This window comes from Syngnathoides biaculeatus, chromosome 5 (assembly GCF_019802595.1).
Source record: "Syngnathoides biaculeatus isolate LvHL_M chromosome 5, ASM1980259v1, whole genome shotgun sequence".
In the NCBI taxonomy this organism is placed as follows: Eukaryota; Metazoa; Chordata; class Actinopteri; order Syngnathiformes; family Syngnathidae; genus Syngnathoides; species Syngnathoides biaculeatus.
The window spans coordinates 13,631,600-13,656,661 of NC_084644.1; the positions used below are offsets into that span (position 1 = coordinate 13,631,600).

General features: G+C 41.9%; 1 protein-coding gene across 1 annotated transcript in view; it reads right to left on the reverse strand.

The window, feature by feature from the left end:
• Nucleotides 1-5,924: 5,924 nt before the first annotated feature.
• The window catches only part of pitpnc1b (phosphatidylinositol transfer protein cytoplasmic 1b), a 29,413-nt gene continuing 10,275 nt past the window's right edge, over nt 5,925-25,062 (reverse strand). The window contains exons 2-10 of the mRNA XM_061820885.1: nt 24,447-24,595; nt 20,553-20,641; nt 20,302-20,309; nt 20,130-20,201; nt 16,998-17,090; nt 15,339-15,494; nt 12,881-12,944; nt 10,025-10,102; nt 5,925-8,057 (exon numbers count right to left, since the gene is read on the reverse strand). Of these exons, the coding sequence (XP_061676869.1) occupies nt 7,909-8,057; nt 10,025-10,102; nt 12,881-12,944; nt 15,339-15,494; nt 16,998-17,090; nt 20,130-20,201; nt 20,302-20,309; nt 20,553-20,641; nt 24,447-24,595 (858 nt within the window). The 3' untranslated portion in view covers nt 5,925-7,908. The remainder of the gene's footprint in view (nt 8,058-10,024; nt 10,103-12,880; nt 12,945-15,338; nt 15,495-16,997; nt 17,091-20,129; nt 20,202-20,301; nt 20,310-20,552; nt 20,642-24,446; nt 24,596-25,062) is intronic.

A 25,062-nucleotide genomic window follows, 5' to 3' on the forward strand; every position in this document is an offset into this window, starting at 1 on the left:
TTTATGTTTACTTGCTTTATCTTTGTCTGATATTTACATTTGTTTGATGAACAGAAATATTAAAGTGGAAAATCTATTCAAACACAAAGAATATGAGAGGGGGCACAATGCTCTTGCACGACAAAGGCTGAGGTACGAGTGAGTACGCTGCTCAGCTGAAGAGGAAAAACAAAACAAAAAATGCAGTTAAATTACTGTCATGCCTATGAATGTGTGCCAATGCACTTTTTCCAGTGCACTTTCACACTATTCAAAAAAAGTGAAAGAAAAAAAAATGAAGATTCCAGTTGTTTTCTATCAGATCAAAATGTTACTTTTAAAGATCAGCTTAAAAAAATCTTGTTCTACCTTGTAACATAACAGCTCACAACTTGAATTTATACGAAAAGAAAAAACAACCCTAACCTTATTAACACTAATTTGCTTGATGATAAATTAAAAAGCTTTCTCGGAGAATCAATGCAAATTAAACAGCAACCCAAGTTTGGGAAGGGTACAAATATGCTCTTCTCATATATTCCTCTCATGCTGGCTCCCGTTACGTAATTAAAAGCGCTGGTGCAGCAATTAAAATTGGGAAGTTTTATGGGCTTTGCTGATTAAGACGTTTAAAGCGCGACGCACCCTGGGCCCTCATTTTATATTGTTCACTCTCATTTCTGTTTTGTTTTGTGTGTGTCGGTGGGGGTGAAAGAAACAAGGCGGCGGGCGCTGTTATGCATTTTTCCGAATCGGGAGCGCAAAGTGACAAAGTCTTTTTAACACTTGACTCTTTTGGTTAGCTGCCGCGCAATTAATTACCAGCTGGAGTAGCAGCCATGGGATCAACTGCTCAGGAAATGACAACACGTCAGTGTAAATACAAAAGCCACGTCCACTCTTGACAAACACGCGCGCGCACACACACACGCACACGCGGCTGTTCATCCATTTGCGTTTGACAATTATTATCGTGCGAAAGCAGCAGTTCCCAAATCTATTCCATTGGGGACACGCGTGCACATACTGTAGTCCCGCACTAATCCACATTCACTCCCCTAATTGCCTGTGAGTTTTTTTACACTCTGCCCGCCGCCTGATAAAGTCCAGTTAAAAGTAATCCTGGGCTGACGTTACAAATTGGAGGCCAAACACGCACGCACGCGGGACGATTTTCGAGTCATTTGCGTGGTCGAGTGGCCACAAAAGTGGATTGCTGACAGTATAATTAGGAGCGCCTTGTTTGCTCTTATACCGCAACACAATCTAATGACATCCGATGCAACGGGTTAAGGAGGTCCCCAACTGAGCTCCAGCCAAAGTCACTCTTCCCACAGAAAAGACAAAGAATACACACCTGAGTAGGTCCATGCTTTCTTTGTACTGTTATTGCTGCTCCGTGCGTGTAAAGTAGCAGTTGTTTGAAGAGTTACAAGAATATTACAGTAACATTTAAAATGAATTCCGTTATACACAATATGTTATCCATCTAATTTCTTAGCCGCTTATCCTCACAAGGGTCGCAGGAGTGCTGGAGCCAATCCTAGCTGTCAACGGGCAGGAGGAAGGGTACACCCTGAACTGGTTGCCAGTCAATCGCAGGGCACACAGACACAGACAACCATTTGCACTCACAACCGCAACTAGGGGCAATTTTTAGAGTGTCCAATTAATGTTGCATGTTTTTGGGATGTGGCAGGAAACCGGAGTGCCCACCTGGAGAAAACCCAGGCAGGCACGGCGAGAACATGCAAACTCCACACAGAGGGCACCGGGATTTGAATCCAGTCCTCTGAACTGTGAGGCCAATGCATTCTGGCTGTTCCACTGTGCCGCCACATCCATCCATCCATTTTCTTCGCCACTTATCCTCACAAGGGTCATGGGAGTGCTGGAGCCTATCCCAGGTGTCAACGGACAGGATGCGGGGTACACCCTGAACTGGTCACCAGCCAATCACAGGGCACATAAAGACAAACGGCCGCACTCAAAATCAAACCTACGGGCAATTTAGAGTATCCAATTAATGTTGTATGTTCTTGGGATGTGGGCGGAAACTGGAGTGCCCGGAGAAAACCCACCCAGGCACGTGGAGAGCGTGATAACTCCACACAGGCACGTCCGGGATTGAACCCTTTTCCTCAAAGCTGTGAGGCCAACGCCTTCTCGCAGCTCCACCTTGCTGCCACAATATATTAATTATTGTAGTCTCCAGTGGTGTAAAACTGCATTGCATCAAACAACGAAACCCCACTATTCAGAAATCCCCCAATTTAGATTACTTCTTGTGTAATCTATCCTCAGCTATTTGGTGAGAAACTGACCCTTTCATGTTTTTTGTAGTCTTTCTGTCACACCCTTAAATGCCACAAGATGGCCAGATAGCCCTGGCTTGTAGGAAAGTAGTAATTGTTCTCAAGGAAGTAAGTTAATGTACTATGTCATCATAGTAACACAGACACACAAGAAATTAATGGATTAAAGGATATATTGGTCATGTCATATTTGGCAGGTCACATGTGTGGTGGACCTGGAACAAAAGCGCCACAGTTTTAGGAAAAACTCTGAGCACAATACACTGCGGTTCTGCCCCATTGGAACGCGCAATAATAAACCAAATGGTAAAATGAGTGTTCACAGCGTGCACAAGTGGAGAAACGCTCCAAATCCCACAGACACTGCGCAACTTTATGATTCGCACAACCGCAGGCACGCAGCAATTACAATTATAATCACAGTTATAAGATCGCCGTTGACTGCGGATTCGTGTATTACGCGATAGCATTTTCGCATATTGGCGGGGTGAAGAGGACGGACAGTTTGGAAGTGATGAGCACCCCTCCCCCCCCATGGAGGGTCTGTATTGATTAAGAGGAGAGGCCCGTTCATCAGTGCGGTTAGGCCAGATGCCATCGAGAGGGGAGGAAATTACAGTACATACTGTAGGAATCCACCCACTCCTCCGACACACATATTTACTTTTTTGTACTATACCCCCACTTGCCTTACGTCAGCTGACTGAACATGACTAAAATCCCGTGTAGTACTACTTTTTTTCTTTGAACTACAAAAACATGGTGCGATTGTCAACGAAGATACGGATGGCCACAAACAACACAACACACCAAAAAGATGTATCCTTAATGACTTCGCAAGGTTGTCTTCCCCCTTCCAATTAGTTATCCCACTTGGTCCACGGACACGCACCTCCAAGCCCCCACGTGAGCGTTAACAGCGAGCACGGCATCGCGAGCGGAACCTCGCCGCGGTTCAGCTGACTGCTCGCGGCTCCAGGGAGCCTTCCCGTCTCTTCCCTGCCATACTATTTGTGGGATGTGATGGGCATGGTGGGAATAGCGCGATGATTCAGAGCTGCAGGGTCAGGATCTATGATAATGTACCGTGGGGAACATTTCCATATAATGAACACGCTACATCTCCCTTATCGGTCCTCTGGAGGGAGGCCTGTGAAGGAACACAAGCGATAAAGAGCGAGATGACAGGGAGGTGGAGAAGAAGCTGAGGAGCAGCGCGCTAATGATGAGAGGGAAAATGTAACGGTGGCGGCAGAGGAGTAAAAGATGACGAGGTAATGTTAATGCAGCGGAGGCGGCACTTTGTGTTCCCTCTGCAGTCCTCAACGGTCCGGACTGCGGGGACTTGCTCTTGCATATCAGCCTCCTGCTGCTACTGCAGCAAAATGCAACGACGCGGTGGAAGCAGCGGTGGGCCGGGCGGAACACAATCAGAAACGCTGACCTACATTGACGACCTATTCGACTATTTGTTCCGTTAAATATGATGAACTTATTCCCTAATAGTCTATTCTTTTCATTTTGTTCGGTTTATCTTGACTTCCCAAGCCCTTCACACATATGTGATTTAAACTATAGAGCTCGTGCACATGACGTCACCATATTGGCGGCCAAACAGAGCTGCTTGACATTGTTGGAGATCGGAGGAGAATATTTACAATACCCGAGACCTGTTGCGGTGTTGGTTGCCACAACAGACGAGACAGATATTCAAAGAGATCATTCTACAGAATACCAGCCGAAAAGATGAGAAAAGAGGATGGATTTTGGCAATTAAACACGATGGATGGTGCCCAGCGAAATACACACACGCTATCGCTTCATTCCAGGAAAGAATCATTCTTCTAAATCTCAAATTACCAAGAAATATTTATAATGCCAAGTTGGCTCATTTGAGAACAATGCATATTAAAAAAAACTGTCGCAGAGGTTTACGGAGGTTAAGTGTGGCCGCACTCGCTTCCGTGTACGTTCCGTGGAGACGGCGCCGCCCTCTTTCGTTTTTTTCAATCATACTTAGTGAATGGAGTTTGTGTAAAACCAGGGGTCATTTATTTAAATATTGGTATTTGTATTGAATACCAGCTGAAAAGATCGATGGATTGCGGCAAAGGTTAAGGTGTGGCTGAACACGCTTCTGCGTTCACGAGCCGTCAACCCGTCGCTATTTAAAATTTATTCCTGATTGAGAACAGATCCAGCAAAGTATTTGTATGCGTCGAAGCTTTTCTACGCTTTCAAACTTTTCCCTGTAAATCTCAATGCGTTACTCACCAGATCCACATGTAGATCCAATTGTCCAAGACAAGCGGAAGCGAATTAACAGTCTAATTTCTTATCGGCGAAAACATCGACTTTGGCATTAAATACGGGTCCTCGATGCCAAGTGTCTCTCATTTTTCCACGTACCTTGGTTTATTTTCACATTCTAAATGTCTAACGGTATTGGACAAGACTCTGGGTGTCGTGCTTTTGTTAGACCGCCAATATGGCGAGGTAAACAAATTGAACAAATGATTTTATGGCGTAGGTGCACGAGCGCTATATAAGCTATGGGAATGTTTCTTTAACCAATCAGAGTTCAGATATTTCCTCACAAGGCCAGAGTGCCAGCCCTCAGCATTTTTCAGTCAGAGCCAAACTTGATACAGTCAAAACACATCTGTAGCGATTTCCACACATTACTTTAAAAAAAGTTTAGATTTAGCAATTTAGTTCAACGGATGCATTTTGATCAACTTTCTATGCCACCAATATATAATGACAGGGATAACAAATTGATGTTCTTCCACTAGATGGCAGAAGGCACAATTAACCTGTGCATCCACCTGTTGCCATGGATACAACACATTCATGTGTTGAACCAAACAGGCCCAATTTCACACTCAGTGCATTTAAACTGAGACAAGAGCATAATTTCATAAATATACCTTTGCTATATTTTTGTTTAGCTGTGTATCGTGAGATTTCTCAAATGTAAAATTTGCACATTGACTCAATAAAATTTGGGGGACACTGCATTAGATACCAGGTACTGTAATCCTCGAGTGGCGTAAGAATGCATTGCAGTTGAGAAGCTCATAGCTCAAACATACACAAATCTGACCGCAACTTATTTTGATCATCTTAGAAGGGTATGGCGCATCGTATTAACACGATTATTTGAAAACCTCAACAGATGGACGATTTTACTGCCTTCAAAAAAAAGCTCAGCTCCCGTTGGCTGAAACAGTCGGCGGTACAGGGCTGCTATAAGGTACAACACAGGCACACACACACACACACACACGACACAAAACACACAACCGTGGATGATGCATCTGTTTTACTTCCTTTTTCTCCCATGGCCCTGCAGAACGGAGCACGCTGCAGCCTCATTTCACATGCGATCGTTCACGCTAGCCCGTTGTACGCGGGAGCGCCGCTGTGAAATCAGAAAGGAGCTGGCAGGCGGCGGCCGCGACGGCCCGAGCGGCTGCTCCATCCATGCGGGTCAATACTGATCAAACACGCATGATAATGTGCACTGGGGAGTCCATTCCCCTCTACTATCCGTGCGGATTTCACACCAGCAGCGAAGCATTGGAAATAAATTCTTTATTGAAAAAAAAAAAAAAAAAAAACATTTCCTGTTACATTTCCCACCTTATACATAGAAAATAGTCTGCTACATACAACACTACTGTACACAAACTGCTTTCTTGCAGATAACCCGTTGTCATCTAGTTGGAAATGAAGCTAATAATCTCGTGAACGGCCACATTATTGATTTGTAATTGAAGTTTAGCCCCGGCCTGATCACTTTGCAACTCTCAGCTAAGAGATCAAGCGCCGATACGTCGCATCAATATGCCTTCTGCGACCTATGGGCCGGGTCGCAGGGGGAGGCAGATCCATAGCATTGACAGCCACCCTCGTCTTCGCCCGCGCTCTCATTAGATCCGCTCTATTAAACACTTCCTGCATCTGTCTGTAGGCTGCGTGCCGGAGCCTGCCCGGCGGTCTGTAGAATTCTTTACAGCTACGACCAGCAGGCAAGGGAAATTGATAAATAAATCACAACTTTTAAGGCTTTTCCACAGTCATAATTTTGCTGGGCAGCAACTTTCAGGAATTGTTTTAAAAAAAAAAAAAAAAAAAGATGAAAAAAAAAGTTTTACTCAGCATTGTGACACGTGATAGGCATGTCTGTCACGGGCAGCCATTTTAACAGGTCCTTCAAAAATAAACTGCAAGCCCTAATGATTTTGTCCGATTCCTTCCGAATATGACAAAATGTTTGTTTTTGTTATTGCATGTGGGTGGAGCTGTGCACTGAAGTCTGATGACTCGTCATAAAACAGAAAAATGTACTGACTCGCAAGGTCGGAAGCGGACAAAATGTGCTGTTTGTCTGATGAAACTCCCACGTAAGAGATTAGGACAGGAAGCAACCGTGCAATTTGGGTGTAAATCCAGTTTGAAGTGTATTTCATTAGAATGAATTGTTCTAGTAATACTGTATGCATGAAGTACATCATGTATGCACATCAAAATTATTATTGTTCGATCTTAGCAGTGGGTTGGAAATGGGTGGAAAATCCTGGACAAATTCACAGAACGTTTCAAGTGAATCAGCATAGTCAGTAAAGTTGGGTAGTGTCGATATATTCCAAATAGGATATGAATCTTTTCCATTTTCTCTGAATTTTAAAAGACAAAAGGATTTTTTCCCCTCTCTCGTAGTTTAGGTCTCTGCTGTGTTACAATAAACAAGGCACTATCACAAAATACACATGAAGAGGCATTATGGGAATTAATGTAAGGATATCCAATTCAAATATGAATAGATTTTTTTTGTGCCATAAGCAGACATCTATGCAAAAATGAAATAGCTTTCCGAGCCCACATGCAAGGGCATTTAAAATTTGCTCAGACTGGACCTCAAATTTTGGCTGACAGCACAACAAAAATTGACATACTTCAACTTGAAAAAAACTGATGGTCATAAATCAAGGTAGTACTGTGTTGATCCACAAGAGGGTGACATTCACCAGGCACGTGTATCTTCAGGGAGGGTCTGTAGATGATAGGCTGAAAGGGAGCTATTGGCTTCAAAGGGAGTGGTTGGATGTTTGATGTTAAAACTCTTTATATGTGGCGATTAAAGTAAAATGTTGCTTGTTCTTGTCTCGTTATTTAAAAGATCTCTACAATACATGTTTTATTTCCCAACTATTTTCCAGTTCCCTCTTAACTCATTCACATCTGTGCATGTCTTCTTCATATCGATTCTCCTTTCTAGGGTGGCAAACATGCCGGGGCCAATCTCTGCTGACTGTGGGCGGGAGGCGGGTTACACCCTTAGCTGGTGTCTAGCCTTAAATTTTGTAAATTCCCAGATTATTCCTGTTATTTCCATAAATTCCCATGCAAAGTTTGTGACTTGGATTTTACCCCAATTCAGCAAGCCTACTTAATGGAGGTCCGGGTTCCGCCGAGTGCCATTGTCGTTCAATGACGGTGTCATCGGAAATCTTCCTTATTTAAGAAACATATTTGTGCTTTAAGTACCTGACAGAGTCAACACGAGTCACTAAAAATGTTTTTGTGCTTGACGCAGAGTTGCGAGTCCTCATTCGGAGGAGGTGGAGTTGATCCGGAGGGGAGTCTGCGGACCGGTCGGGCCCTCTGATGGGCCGGACGCTCCCATCCTTCTCAGGGTCCGCTCGTCCGTCACCGACATGGAGCGAGAGAACGCGGGAGCGGAGGAGGCCGGTGCTCCTGAAAGCCCGAAAGAATAACGTCAAGATTTGGAACGATTTGTTTTTGTCACCCATTTGTGTTCCTTCAGTATATTGAAAGTGACGCATAGAAAATAGAAACCCACATGAGAAATTGCCTCGAATCGACTCGAGAGCTGGGATGTATTATTTAAAATTGTATTTAGTTCAACCACCTTTTTAGTATTCAAATCCACCAACCCAATTTGTACGTTCCGGGTGAGAGCTGGGCCTCCAGCCAGCTGACTACACCCGGAACTGGTCGCCGGTCAAATACAGGGCATATATCGAGACAATCATTCACACTCACTTTCAAGCTGTCAACGAGTGGGAATTGAACCCACGCCGCTTGTGACAAAAGCCAACTTTTTACGACTCACAGGAGTAAAATGACATTGACTTAATTCGATTACAGCGCATGAATGAAATTAAGACCACTGATGTGCCTGCGTGCTCGAGAGCCATGCCAGGAATTCTCCCTCCGACATTGCTCTCATCAGGAAAGTGGAGGGAACTGCTCCTCACTAGACTTGCTAAAAAAGCAAATAACTAGCTTACTAGTATGGCAAACATCAGCAAAGCGGTGTCCATTTCTTTTTTCTTCCTAGTACAGGCGTTATGAAAGCCATTTTGAGTGTTATTATAATTTAGGCGGCACAGTGGCGCAGCTGGTAAAGCGTTGACCTGACACTTCTGAGGACCCCGCCTGTGTGTAGTTTGCATATTCTCCCCGTGCCTGCGTGGGGTTTCCTCCGAGAACTCCGGTTTCCTCGCACATCCCAAAACACGCAACATTAACTGTACACTCTAAATTGCCTCTAGATGTGATTGTGAGTGCGGCTGTTTGTCGTCTCTATGTGCCCTGCGATTGGCTGGCGACCAGTTCAAGGTGTTACCACCTCGTGCCTGTTGACAGCTGGGATAGGTTTCAGCACTTACCATGACCCTAGTGAGGATAAGCGGCAAAGAAAATGCATGGATGGATGTTCTAATTTACAGCAACATGACTTAACTCTTTGAATTTCAGTATACTTCAGTCTGTACTTTTTACTTTTATTCAGGTAAAAGATTCATTAGTTCAACCTGTACAAGAGTATTTATGATTATTTTTTTTACATGAGTATCTGTAGTTCACATGAAGTAAAGAGTGCGTAGTTTTGCCACCTCTGCATCACACATGTACAAAGTCAGGCTGACATTTGCTTATTTATGTGGCGAAGGTAAAATGGCTTCCCGGCTTCTTTTGCCTATCAATTTTGAACATCTCAGCCCCCCTCCAGATGTACGGCAGCTATCTGGGAACGTGCTGCATCCAGCTTCTATTCAGCATCAGTTATTAATTCACATGCTACGGCGGCCATACTGACAGCACCACACAACGTATTCACGTTTAATGTAAATTCCGAATCATTTAAATGCATGCTAATAGCGCTGAAAATGTATCAAAAAGTCAATGTTATGATTAGGACGATGTACTTAATGCTACATTTTGCAAATACACTGAAGTATCGTGTAAAGTGAATTAAGAGATTTCGAAATATACATGTTTGATGATATCTGAACACATGAAGAGAACGTTGCAGTACTGAATTGTGGAGGCATTAGGGTCTAAGTGTTTTTAACTATTTCATTTTTCCCAAATTTTTTGGGCACTGCTGAACCAGTGGCTCGTGGTACACCGAGAGTCTCGGCCTCGTCGACCCGGTAGGATTATATCCCAGCCCTGAATAAACCGATATACAGTATTTTGATATGTAGTTATGTGTCGGCACAAAAAAAAGATGCTACATGAAGTATCATCCATTTTTCAAGTTCCAGTAGTAAAATTTGATTGACAGTTGAGTGGGGGATAGTTTCAGTGTATTCAGCGGACACCCAAACAGACATAAGCTTGATTTTACTGTATATATTTGGTGATTTTTCCAATTATTTATTTATTTTTAAATCATTCAACTTCTGCCATCTTACCTGTATTTTGTTTGACTTTGGTGTTTGTCTTGTTTTGCATCATCTTTTCGTACTCTCTCACCTCGTCCATGCTTAGCCCTAAAAGTTGGAAATAAATACACACACATCCTGAACATTATTGTCAATCTTCCTCAAAAAGGCAAACAAAAACTTAAAAGATTTGCAGTTATTGTTTTGATTACAGCTTAATACAGCTAGGCTCGAACTCCGGTAGCCGATCCACAAGTGAAAATGAAGACTAGTACACACCTCGACTAGTCTTCAATTGGGTCGGTTTTCATTTTCGAGAGTGTGGAAAAAACCCTTAAAAGGAACAAATCTAAAAAACAACTACGTCACCTTGAACGCCTCAGTTGCAACGAGACAACAACTTGAGGACAGGGAAGCACTTGTGTATTTAGTTCTTCAAAAGCACTTTAAATTTAAAGAAGTTATTTAGCATTGCAGCAAAGTGGGGACTCTTGGTTTAACACTGTTTGCCTGCGTGTTCAACATTTTATAATACTTAATACACGAATTAAAAAAAAAAAAGACAGTACGCAGAAAGAGTTAGGTTAAGTTTTAATAACTTAGCTTACACGGTAGCATGAACTGCTGCTACACAGTAGCAACACGGTAGGACAGAACTAACAAGGCTGGATAAAAAATAAAAAAATAAAATAAAAACATACCTAAATCACTGAGACGCAGCAGTAACAGCAGCAATGCGCTAGCGCGGCGCTAACGCTAGTGATAAAAAAAACGTACTGAAAAAAAAAAAAAATCAAAAAAAAAAAATCACTGAGACACTTCAGTAACACAGCAGCAACAGGCTAGCGCAGCGCTAACAAGGCTGGTTCAGAAAAAAAAAAAAAAAAAAAAACAGGTAAAAGTCAAGTCCTTGGCACATATATTCCACCGGTCTCACTCTTATCTGTTCCACTTGAGTGCCCCCTTGCGGCCGTTAGAAAAAATGCACAAATTTGCCGCATCACTGCATAAGCCGCAGGTTTGAAAGCGTGTGAAAAAAGTCGGTTTATAGGCCGGATATTACGGTACTGAAATGAAAGTAGCAGGAGGGATCACATTACTTCACCGGTTTGACGAGTCACATGACTTGAAGTAATTCGTACTTTAACTTGACTTCTGATTAGATCTGGACGAAACGATGCTTCGAGATCTGCATTTTCATGAAATGGTGCCAAGACTTCATTTTTCATGCTGTGGTTTCAAGTTTGACAAGTGACTAACGTGCTACTAAGCTGAGGCCACCTCATAAAATTTTGTGTCGTACAATGGAGGGAGATCAGAGGGGCAGTGGGTGCTGTTTTTTTTTTTTTTCTTTTTTTATGAATCCTGCTATTGACATCATGGAATAATGCAAATAAAAATCCACGCCATTCATCTGTGCAGGTGACCCACTTTTTGGGACACGCGTCTTGTTACTTTTGTGTCACTGTTTTATCGTTATAGGTCCATCATTTTGGAACAGCTTCACCCGGGACTCATCAGACCACATGCTCCAGAGTCCAATCAGCATCCAATCTTTATACTCCGCCCGCAAAAAGAGGATGACTTTTCTCTCCATTGATCTTCCTAAAAAGTGCCCCCCACCCACACACTTTCTCAAGGCTACACAGCTGTTTATCGATCCCCGGAGTTCTCTTCACACTGTGTGTGAATGGAAATGTTCTTACTTGGCCACATTCGGGTTCTGCTGCAGATTTTCAACATTTCATTGCAGTAAACCTTGTAGTAATGACCACATTTCTTTCTTTCCGTAGCTCACGACTAATTATCCGGGTTTTGCAAAATGCGTTGGCTGGAATGTGCAGTTTTTGAACCCGATCCATTAGAACAGGCGTGTCAAACTCATTTTTCTCGCGGGCCACATTGTTGTTACGGTTTCCCTCAAGAGGGCAATTATGACTGTAAAACAAAAATATTCAGTCATCTCATCATATTTACGTCATCAATTTATAAACTAGTTTTGGAAACAGAACTCAAGAGTCATGTGTTTTTCAACTATTCATGTTTGGTGACACAAAAATGCTTGTAATATAATATTTATTATTTATGATATATGACAATTTGAAATTTTGGTACACATTTTTACTAGAATCATGGAAACTGACACTCTAGATTTGTCTTCCCGGGCCACATAAAATCATGTGCTGGGCCTTGAGTTTGACCACTATGCATTAGAACATTTGGAGCTTCAAGACTGCCGTTAAGATTTGGTATTGAAAATAAAATTTGCCATTGTAGGGAAAAAACAAAGTACATTTTTATAACATGCCACTTCTCAATTTCAGTATTTAGATTTTGTCTAGCTTTTCTTCAGTGTCAGTGCTGTAATTCCTGTTTCCATTTTCAATCTTGATTGGCAAGCTGCTCCCAGTGCACAGCTGAGTTGCCCTTGAGCAAGACACCAGACACTCATGTGTCTCCTTTAATCCACGCCGGGCCAGCACCCTCCGTTGCGCAAGAGTGTTGGGATTTGTGTTACACGTCTCATGCAACAATAGAAAGCAGCATCAATTGAAGTTGCCCAAAGGGATCATAAAGAACAACTAATTATGATGCCAATTACTATGAAGATCATTTACACAGGATATGAGTTCCCATGTGATTGTTTAGGAAATAAGACCCCCCCCCCGCCCCACTGCAGCAGTTCAGGTTGAGGAACATGCTGCCAGCAGTAATGGACCAATACGATTTATTTTAAATATTTGGCGACTCACATTAAGGTGATAACTTGAATTAACCTGTGCCTGGATGGTCATCGGCGCGCATTAAGGAATAAAGTCCAGGGGATCCGTTTCGCGCTTGCATTTTGCCGCATTCATGTAAGATGCTGTGTGCCGTTTAACCCACCGTGCCATTCGTCCACCCAAGCGACTGCTTGCCTGTGACCAATCAGGAGAATATCCCGGATGTTCTGAAAAAAGCAGAGATAACAACACAATCAAGCTGCGGTCATTGCCATGATGTCACACCCTTTCCTTGAAACTTCTTACTCATCCAAGCCGCGTTACTTTTTTTCTTTGAACTTTCTTCTTTGAATATTCCATTTTCTCAAGCAGGCATTGTAATTACCGCTACGCCCTAATTAGTCGTGCGCACGTCAACCACTTTAAGATGAATACATATTTCCTTTGCCCCCCATTTGTAAAAAAATGCCTTGGTTCTCTAGCCTGTTGTTCACACAATCAAGAGTTAAATGCGGCAGCCATCATCACTCAGTTAATAACCATTTACCGCTCATTGTAAACAAGTTCCCCACACAGGATTAAATATTTGTCTTTAATGACCATTCCAGTAAACTTGCTCATTCATTACGCCGCAATGTTGTGATGCAAAACTAATATGTCATGATCGCACGCTTATCATTCATAATTCATTTTTTTTTCTTTTTGCTTTGAAGTAAGAGTGAGAATAGAAGTCAAAAGTGAGCTTCTTTCCAAAATGTAAAGACTTGTAAGGAGCACGGAGCAGACGCTAACACAAACTTTTATCACATTTGGCGACCCCTAAGGGGACAAGCCGAAAGGAAGAGAAGAACACACTATATTGCGGTTCATCGTCTCTACTAGGGATCGCAAACGGTTACAATTAATCGGTTATAACCGGTTTTCGATTGTTTAAAACCGTAATCGGACTTTCGAAATCGGTTAAAATTTCCAATAATTTCTTCCGGTTCCGGTATTCCACATTGCGCTATTTTTTCAATATCATTTCCACTTTTTTCAAGAATGTTAACATTAAAACGTTTTTTACAAAAAAAAAAAAGAACAAAAATTTAACTTACACGAGTGTGTTGTTGAAAGCCACATTCAACAAGCTTGTTTGTCAATATTGTATACAAACTACCCCATTACCGCGGAGTAAATTAACGATCGATGGTGTAGCGCCGGAGAAAAGGAATCTGAGGCGGAGTGTTTGACAGGAACAAAACTTGTTTTATTGGCAGACATCAAAACACTACTCGCATAACGGCGGGAACTCTGTGAACTCGTCACTCCGGAAGAGCAACAACAAAAACAAAAGTGTTTTATGAATTTTCAACGCAATTCTAAAGCGTCTCAATTAGCCCCGGATTTTCACTGTTTCTGGTCCGGCCCGGTCAGAGAGTCTGAGGGCTCCCGTTGCTGAAAAGTGTCCTTGTGATTAATGCACATGCGTGTATATTTTGTAAACTTCCGGCCAGCCTGAAACATCCCCATCCATGCTTCAACATGTCCCATTCGACACTTGTCGCTGATTGTTCATGTTCGCTATGGATGTCTCCGAAAGACGAACATAGATAACGTGTGTGTGTGTGTGTGTATATATATATATATATATATTTTTTTTTTTTTTTAAATGAACTTTTGTTTAAAGGTTAGTTTAGGGTTAGGATATAAAGGTATGTTAGCTCCCTCTATGTAGAAGAAGGGGAACTATAAGACCGGGAGATTTCCCAGTAAGCGTCTGCTACGTACCCAGATTTCCCCTGTTAGGAAGGCATGCGCATTCATCACAAAGAGACATTTCAGCATGGGGGAGCGCTCAGACCGTCACACCGGTCCCTATCCCTGCAAATAGGGTGGGTCCACTGTACAGGCAAGACAGAGTGGACGAATAAATGCTCGTGTTTTTTTGTATGCCCAGTTTGAATATTTTACTACTACAGTTGTTTGAAGGCATATAATTAATGTTAATTTACTTTAGCCAGTCTGTGGCATTTTCATATTACACTACAGTATCAAGGTAGTGGCTGTTTGTTGGATGAAATGACATGCTTTAGTTGAAAATTTTGCCGTTGTATACACATAATGTCAGTTTTACAGTTAACTTCAACTGGCAGTTGCGAATTAACTGATTGAAGCAAGGACACCGCTTTGCCTCTCGTTTGGAGAACTGCGACCGAGAGCAGGTACTAATGTACACTTGAATTGTGTTTTAATGAATTTAAAGCATATGGAGAAACGATACACTATTATCAAACTAGATCGAACACTGTATATATTGTCTGTGTACATTGCAAATTTTTCTCTATTGTGGGTTTTTCTATAACTGCATCAAACCAGGATTCACTGTACACTGATAACAAATAGGCACCTCTGCAGTTTAGTAATTTTAGGTGTGCATATGCTGATTAATTTAGCAACGATTGACTTCATGTTGCTGATGTAGTTTGAGAAGTTAGCGATAATCAGGGGAATCTCTTAATTAAATTCCACTCGCTGTACATTTGGACATGTCCGCGTTGTAGTTTTCTGATCATCATTTTTACTTCCTATTCTTTCGCTAGCAGCACTGGAGGAGAAAAAAAAAAGTGACTCCGTCTCACTCTGTGTATGAAGTCCTCCGTCTTGGTCTGGAAGCCGTACACCTCAAAGCTGCAGTGCACTCTCTTGTAGGAGCACATGATGGGCTGGTGGTCCTCCCTCCAGCCGTCCTCCAGGGGCCCTCGCTGAGTCTTACTTGACTGCCAGCGAGACAGGTCCTGCACAGAGCAAGCAGAGGTCCTATAAACAAACGTGCTGAGCGAGCAGAAAATGCGGCCCTCTGAGGCGTGGAGGAGGAAACGTTGGGATGCGTGCCAGCAGATTGTACGCACTACGCAGCCAATAAAATGTCACCGTTTGCATCAGCGACTTACGGGTGGTTCAAATCCAGATATGTATATTCTCACTGTGGCGTTTCAGATGTGGCTCGGCTGCACGCTTGTTTGTTTTAGCGTGCGTGCACTCGTTTGCCCGCTCATTAGACTAGTGCACGTTGACGGCTGAAACAAACGAGGTACAGCGGCCTCGGCTCCGGGCCGGCTCAGACTTCTGGGAAAGCTATTTTGCGCAGAGGAGCTAGACTTGGAAAATAACGGAAATTGCCAGACATTGTGCTTTTTGGATCACGTTTCCCCCCCCCCCTCTCACCCTCTGCTGTTCCAATGTTGTAGTTCATTTTTTGTTATGAAATGACAAGAAACATTGGTACCAGTTTATACTACTACGAATGCGGCCTAGTCATTCCACTATCGAGCTGAATTGTCTTACTAGTTGATAGGATGCCTTCGATATCCAGGTACTAGTATGGTGTTTGTCCTCACTAGTAGAACACTGCATGTTACAAGTGACTCAAAAACTATACACTAGTTGACAACTGCATGCAACTAGTAGTACTATTTATTTACATTGTAAAATACTAGTAGTTAGCATTTGCCACTTCACGAGTAGTACTAGCTGTGCACATATGTAAACAACCACACAGTTTTGTCTTAAGAGTAGCAGAGTTGTCCCAAGTTTACCAAACTTACCCGACTGGTTCTCACAACTGGTATACAGTAGTAGAAAAAGGTTGCTAATAAGAAATGTTGATTTAGTGTGTCAGCAGTCCTTGTCGTTAAATAGTAGGCTAAAAAAAAGTTTACTAGTAAGCAGAACTCAAGGCCGGCACCAAAAATAAACTGCTTTCCATAAACCCCGTATTTACCTTTACCATTTCGCCATTTTGTTTGTTTTGTACACTCCACTGACTCCCTGCATGACAGCTGCTTTTCACATTTAAAAGAGTCGACAAGTAAAAGGGGAAGCACATGTCTGCTTCAGAATGTGGAGGTTGTGGGTTCAAATCTTAGCTCGGTCCCGCCTGTGTGGAGTTTGCTTGTTTTCTCAGGATCCAGATTCCAAAAACGTTAGCATGTTAGGTCCATTGAAGACGGGGAATTGTCCATGAGTGTGAAAGTGAGTGTGGATAGCTGCTAGAAGCGATTTGTATAATGATAAAAGTTAGCATAATTTACATTTGAGATTTGTATATATTTTACGTACTGTCAAAATGATGGACAGATAATTAAAAAAGGTGAGGGTATCTTGAGCTTGCCAAGTAATAAGCTTCAAAGACTGATGCTAATGATGTAATACTGACAACTGATGTGCGTCATTTGGTTGCATATCTATTATGATTTATTTAAGTATGTATTTGTATAACATAACATGACAGGACACACCTCTGACTCTTTGTAGTGCTTTTCAGGTATGGGGTCACTCAGGATATCCAGGAACGTCACATCCGCTGCAGGTGTCGGCCCGTCCATGAATACCTTTGTCCAAAACCGAAAGGAACATGTCAGGGGGGGTGAGAAAAAAAAACAAAAACCAAAAAACGGACTTCAACATGTATGTTGGTGCGATTAAATGGCAAGCGAAAGACAACAGCAACTCCCCATACACAAGTGTGCTTGGGGGCGAAAGAAAATGAAGACTAATTCCATCTTTGAGACGTGGATTTCGTGGTGGTGGTGGGGGGGGTCGTATAGTAGGGATACGATCAGGGAAATGATAGAAATTTGGACTTGTTAGACAGATGTCAGCTGGGTCAATGTGCCCTTTACTTGCAATACTGTTGTGCAAAAACTACATTTGGACATCTGTGTCTTGATGCACATACGCGGTGTGTAATGCAGTACATAAAAAGTGTGTAAATTGAATTTCCCCAAGGGGACCTTTAAAGGCAGCAAAAAAAAAAAAGAAATAAGATGATATCTGTTATTTAGAGGGAACGCAAAGGGAGTGTGATTTTTAGCTGACCTTGTTTCAAATGAACCTGAATATCCTGCTGAGTTCACATTAGCGATGAAAAATGTCATCAGAATCTCCGTCACATGCACAAATTATTCATACCTTGGTGTGAGATTTTGTGTAATGAATGACTACATTTTAGTTACAAATGACAAGTCACCCAAAAAGTCTTTTTTATTGTATTTTACTTTGACAATATGAATTGATCCATACACTCTCTGAACAAAAGTGCAAAGTTGTAAATGGGCGATTTTTTTTTAGAATGCCCTGAAGATTGTTTTTTTTCCCCCCACAACGTTGTCTGATCGGTTTTAATAACAACAAACCCACTGGCCACAAAACACCTCCGAGTCGTCTTCCATTTCCTTTCCTCTTTCTGGAGCACACTGGCCCTGAATAATAATTCTCAAATTGTCAAACACAAACAACTGGAGTCTTTTGCCAATTTCCAGCTAAATGACGCGGTGCACTGTGCAGTCAAACATTTAAATTTGCTGTCAGTGAACAATGCCAAGCATTTTTCTCAGCTCACTTGTGACTCAACGTTTGTGCGTGCAAAGAGTTTCTTGCTGGAGTCTTTTTTGATGCCAAATTTTCTATACACTAATAATTAACAGCAATCACCACTACTCAGCCTGTCTGGTCAAAAAAATAAATAAATAAATAACTGAAAAAGCCTGCCAGTACTGCACTCTGTGCTTATCTTGTTTCCCTTTTAACGACTTAATCAACATTTTCCCTCTACAACTACAAATAAGGGAAGAACGATTTGGGGAAAAATCAAACTGTGATATATTCACCACACATCACAGTTTCAATTCCATGCGTCCTTTTAGAGTTTTTTCTGATTTTATTTGAAGCATAAAATAGGAAGGCTGTCTTTTAAGCCATTGTATTTTAGGAATGTAGTCCATCCATCCTTTTTCTGAGCTGCTTATCCGTGGAAGTCCCCATCCTAGTTTTCATCGGGCAGGACGCAGGGGCACACCCTGGATTGCTTGCCAGCCAATCACAGGACACATGGCGACAGACAACAGCCGCATTCACAATCACACCTTGTAGCAATTTAGAGTCTCGAATGAATGTGTGTTTTTGGGATGTGGGAGGAAACCGGAGTGCCCGGGGAAAACCCACGCGGGCACGGGGAGAACATGCAAACTCCACACAGGCAGGTCCGAGATTTTAACCCAGGTCCTAAGAACTGTGAGGCTGAACTGAATGTAGTATTTTGTTGAAATTAAATAAATAATGAATGTCAAGGGTGGGTGTGTGAATTTGATATTAGAGTTGCAGACAGTGATTTGACCCAATGGTGTTGCTGTATGAATTATATATTTGTTTTGCGCCGTGTGTAAATCTGGTCACCCCATGCATGTACTCAGTGTAATTGAGGACGTGCTGCCATATTAAAGTACATGACTTTGTGTTTACTGTTGACTTTTCATATGTGCCGAGATTGAAGCGAGCACTCCGACTTATTTGTTCACTTTTAAGGAACACCCCCACAGCTCCGAGGAGATCGGCTTAGCCTGTTTGTACTCCACTATGTCATTTTGGTTGAACAGTGAAATAAATCCCTTACATTTGGCTGCAAACTGAGCTGTTCGCAGTTGTGGGAAGTAACAAACTTCATTGTACTTGTTTAATTTAAAGCAGGAGTTTGCAGTTTTAAAACGGAGCAAGATTTGAAATTAAGTTCAATTAATAAATCCCCCTGACGAAAGCTGCACCCCTTATGAACGTTAAGAAATGTATCAGATCAACATGTTTTCAATTTTTTCTGACGACTTCTTACTTATACTCCCTGCACTTGACAACATGATGTATATACCGTAATTTCCGGCCAACAAGCTATGACTTTTTTCACACACTTTCAACCCTCCGGTTTATGCAGTGATAGGGCTAATTTGTGCATTTTTTCTAACGGCCGCAAGGGGGCACTCAAGCGGAAAAGGTAAGAATACGACCGGTGGAATATAAGTGCCGAGGAAGTGACTTTTAATGGCCCTGTTAGTGCTGCGCTAGCGTTAGCGCTGTGCTAGCGTGTTGCTGCTGTGTTACCGCCGTGTCTCAGTGATATTTATCAGCCCTTTTAGCGTTAGCGCGGAGTGCCGCGCTAGCGTTAAACTCTTTCTGTGTAGCGTCTTTCTTTGTAAATATCTCGTGTTTCAATGTGGGTGTCAACGTGGGCGCTTCTGGCTTTTATAGAGCTGCGGCGCAAGTATGTACCAAATGGTATTTCTTTTACAGACGTACTCAGTGAGGCTTGTAATCAGGTCCGCTCTAGGCCGGGAATTACGGTATATATATAAAAAAGTCCCAAGTAGAGAGGTGTAAAGTCAACTGCAGTTGACCTCTTGATTGATTCTGTCTTATTAAGCGGGAAGAACAGAGAAGCAGCGACATGGTGGAATATCAACCAGGAAACATTAACCGTGACAGCAACAGATTGAAAGAAGCAAAGACATTCCAGAAAGTGTGAGGATTTGCCCCCTCTGGGAGTGTGAGCGCTTCGTCCAGCCCTGCTGCAACTAATACTCGCTCACCTTGACCATACTCACATTGTCATTGCAGCCATTGTTGTTCTCAAACCGTGTCTCAATGCGGATGCTGAACTTGGGGAGAAAGGATACCTGAACGGAGACGAGAATTATAAATTCAGTGCAAAGATCGGACAAATTAATTGGCACCTGGTGAAGTCATGTATTACAAACGACGTGGAAGAAGACTTACTGAGTATTCTGTTGCAGCGCAGATGTTCAATATGGAGGAAAAAAAAAAAGCGAAAACGCATTAGCTACACACACGTGCATTGCCATGCACTTTCAGTTGTGTGTGTGTAAACAAACATATTATTTGTGAGAAAATGATAAATATTTGAAGGTACTTGTACAAACATCAGTTGAAAGTCAACATGAGCGGCATAATGAAAGGATGTAAAGCGGTGTTTGATACTGGGAAGAAAAAAAACAACACACAAGCACCTGTGATGGTGTACGGGTAAAAATTCCAGGCCTTCTCCGTCACGTAGAAGAACCGCGGGGCAAATGCCTTCGCCCAGGCTGGCAGCTTACTGAAACCACACCCAGAAGAACGAGCAAAGGGAGTGGTGCGTTATACACAAACATTAAGAGAAATTGACAAATAAAAATGGTTCTCATCACCACCATCATCATCATCACCTGTGGGCAACTTTATTCGCTGCAGTATTTATTTGTGTGACTCATTCATAAATAAATCGGTGAACACTAGTTGCTGGGTCATGTGGAGGAAAGCAGTCAAATAGTTTTTGGGGTGTGATAACGTTGGCGTGATGTTGCGTTGTATCTTTTTTAACGGAAGCCGGATTAGAGCCTGTGAGAACACCTCCCTCAAAAGAAGGTGGTAAGACTACTTAAGGTTCTGCTCATGTCATGTGTCACACGCAGTGTTCCAAGTGTCACTTCAGCCAAATCATTATTTTTCATTTGTCATAAATCTTAAAATAAAAGCTTTTATCTTTTTCAACTTTAAATCTGATAATGAACTACTCAAAATGTGTTGGCCTTTCATTTTTTTGATGTCATTTTTTTTTTTTTTTTTAGGGGAGGGAATGAAATTCTTCATTTGAGTAACAGGACTGAATGTTTCTTGCATAGAATTAGCAAATACATGAAATATACACATGTATTTTGTGTTTAAAAACAATAGTTTGTGTTTTAGGCTAGGAAGCATTTTTTTAAACACCCCAAAAATTACAGCATACACTCAAAACCCCGCAGTATGGCAAACTATGCGCGATATGAATAGGAATAAAAAAAATCTGCAATACACTGTACCCGCAGTAGGTGAACTGCGATATACCGAGGGAACATTATACATGTTTTATTTCGTGCAGACACAAATGGAAGGGCTCATTTCCAACATTCTGGCACATGGGTTATAGAGCTCGTGCACCTACGTCATGTGACTGGCCATATTGACGGTCTAGCAAAGCATTGCTCAATGCTAAGTCGGTTGGAGACGACACGAAAATAAGTCTCCCAGAGTTTTGTCCAATAAGTTAAACATTTAGAAGGTGATAATAAACGAAGGTACGTGGAAAAACGAGAGACACTTGGCATAGAGGACCCGTATTTAATGCCGAAGTCGAGGTTTTTGCGCAGCTGGATCTACACATGTATCTGGTGCATAAGTTTTCGAGATTTACATGGAAGAGTTTGAAAGCGTAGAAAAGTCTGGACGCATACAAATACTTCGTTGCTGGATCTGTTCTCAATCAAGAATAAATCCCACATAGTGATGGAGCCACTCAGATTTTTTTCAACCAAATACCAAGACTGTATTTAAATAAATGACCCCTGGTTTTACACAAACTTGTATTCATTAACTATGATTGAAAAAAAAAAAAAAAAAAAGACAGCAAGTTGGCTCTTCCGTACACGAAGCGTGTTGCGGTCACACGTTAAACTTCGGTAAACCTCTCCACGACAGACATTTTTTTTGTGTGTTGTGTATTTAAAAAAAGAAAATATACTGCTGGGACAGGCTTCAGCCCCCGTACACGGAAGCGCGTTACGGCCACACGAACTTCGGTATACCTCAGTGTGACCGACGGATTATTTTCCTTTTTTAAATACGCATTGGACTCATTTGAGAACAATGCATATTAATGAAAAAAAAAAAAAAAGATCTCCATCGTCAGTGTATGTTAGACGATTCCGTGTCAAATTTTTTTTTTTTTTTTTTTTTAAATTTGCATTGTTCTCAAATGACCCAACTTGGCATTATAAATACTTCTTGGGAATTTGAGATTGAGAATAATTCCTACCTGCAGTGAAGTGATCGCTACACAGTCGTGTGTAGTTTATTGGGCACCATCCATCATATTTAATTGCCGAAATCTATCAACCTTTTCTGGTCTTTTCAGCTGGTATAGAATGACCTCTTTGAATATCTGTCTTGTCTGTCGTAACAACCAACATCACAACAAGTCTCGGGCATTGTGTATATTCTGTTCCGGTTCAATGTCCCTCACACTGTCGAGCAATTCTGTTCGACTGGGAATATGGTGCCGTGAAAATGGTGACGTCACGTGCACGAGCTCTATAAGCAGTTCCTTAAATTAGCAACAAGTAGGCTTCAGCCCCCGTACACGGAAGCGCGTTACGGCCACACGAACTTCGGTATACCTCAGTGTGACCGACGGATTATTTTCCTTTTTTAAATACGCATTGGACTCATTGAGAACAATGCATATTAATGAAAAAAAAAAAAAAGATCTCCATCGTCAGTGTATGTTAGACGATTCCGTGTCAAATTTTTTTTTTTTTTTTTTTTAAATTTGCATTGTTCTCAAATGACCCAACTTGGCATTATAAATACTTCTTGGGAATTTGAGATTGAGAATAATTCCTACCTGCAGTGAAGTGATCGCTACACAGTCGTGTGTAGTTTATTGGGCACCATCCATCATATTTAATTGCCGAAATCTATCAACCTTTTCTGGTCTTTTCAGCTGGTATAGAATGACCTCTTTGAATATCTGTCTTGTCTGTCGTAACAACCAACATCACAACAAGTCTCGGGCATTGTGTATATTCTGTTCCGGTTCAATGTCCCTCACACTGTCGAGCAATTCTGTTCGACTGGGAATATGGTGCCGTGAAAATGGTGACGTCACGTGCACGAGCTCTATAAGCAGTTCCTTAAATTAGCAACAAGTAGTAGGACTTCATAAAGTTCTTTCCAGCTGACAGTCCCAAAAGTATGTATTTTTCTGTACAACATCTCATGTGTCTTTATAAATAACGATTCAAATCTCAAAGGTTTATCCATTGGACTGAAAGCACAATGTATGGTGGACATTAAAGCAGGTCCACGTTTGAGCAATAGGTGGTAGAAGCTCTTTTGGTTTTGCTAAATTAGCAATTTGATGAGTTCCACAAACTGTGTGTGTGCAAATCTTCCGTAGGGAAGACATTATGGTTTTGAAGGTCTTTACTTTAGAGATAAGTGTGTCGATTCCTTTGGGTTACGCTCAGCTCAAGGCCTCCATTAGACACCAAGTACGCGTTTCCCACTTTTGGCATGTCTGCTTCTGAGGGCCGAGAATTTCGAAGGTTTTGGAGTGAAAGCCCAATATACAGTGGACATTCGGCCCAGTTTGCACTTCAGGGCTGGATGGAAGATTTCAGCAGAGGACATAAATGTAGTCCATATGTGTCTTCTTGAGACTAATGAGGACCAAAAGTCCCACAAGCGCAGAAAGATTAGGAAAATCCTCCGCAGTGTGAAGATTTCTCAAGTACTTTAAGAGTTTATTTTAGGATTAGTCAGCGGTTTTAGAGGGGTGAGGTTGCTTGAGGTTAATGAGTTAGGTGAGATTAGGGGTAGGAAATTAATTTCCCAGTTTAAAGAAAATTCTGGATTATCACCATTATATTTGCTGACCGCAGCATTGCCAGCTATCAATTTCTACACATACTAAGCTTCTCATTCACCTTCAAACCTTTCCCAGAAACTGCTCATGTTGTAACATGTTAGGAGATAAAAATAAAAATAATTATTCAACAATTACTGAAAGGCCATTAAAAAAAGAATGGGGACAATGTGTACTTGCGTACAGAATTGTTGAGCCTTCACAACACAATCACACAGTATCGACCTCAACCTGGGACTGCCACTTGGACTTTGTATGCAGGCAGGTCAAACGTCACTCTGGGAGGTACAGTATCTGTTGTGTCGAAATGAGTTTGCTGCACTCACTCGGTGAAACTTGGAATAGGATCCCAGTGTGTGACGTTAGTTATCCAATTAAGTACAATTTGATGTCACAATGTCAGAGATGAGTGCCAGAAAAACAGAAACCGGAAGTGCGCGATAAGAATTCTTCTTACCTACTGAGGTAGATTCGTTTCTCTGTCACTTGTCCTGGGCCATGTTCGGGGTGCGTGTCTGAATCGTTCCTCACCACTTCCACACCTTCTCCACTACCGCTCTGCTCACAACTGTGCTTGCTGATCATATACAGCTGTCCTATCCTGTACTGGAGAAGGGCAATACAGGATACCGGATTTATATTCTTGATGTGATAAAAAATTATGTTTGACATGAACTACGAGGGTGAAAGCACATTACAAGGAAGGGACATATTGAACCTCCTAGCAATTAGCTTCACCACGCAATGAGTGATGCAGCCAAACCGGACATAATAGCTTTCTGTAACTAGTTATCGTTGGCTAAATGCCATCTACTAGTTTTGCTGCATTCAAAATTTGAATCATCTGCAATGTCACAGATGTAACAGCCGGTCAAAGATGCACATAAATTTCACAAAAACAATTAAAATACTTGTGCATAAGTGTCTGTCACTGAAATGGATGGGTAAAGTCAGTAAATGGGACAATCGATCGTTACCAACAGCCTTTCAAAATTTCCACTAATTAATTTCAAAGTAGCTGCACTATTTTCTCATGTTTCAACTCCTTCTTCCTTGACAACTGCACCATGTAT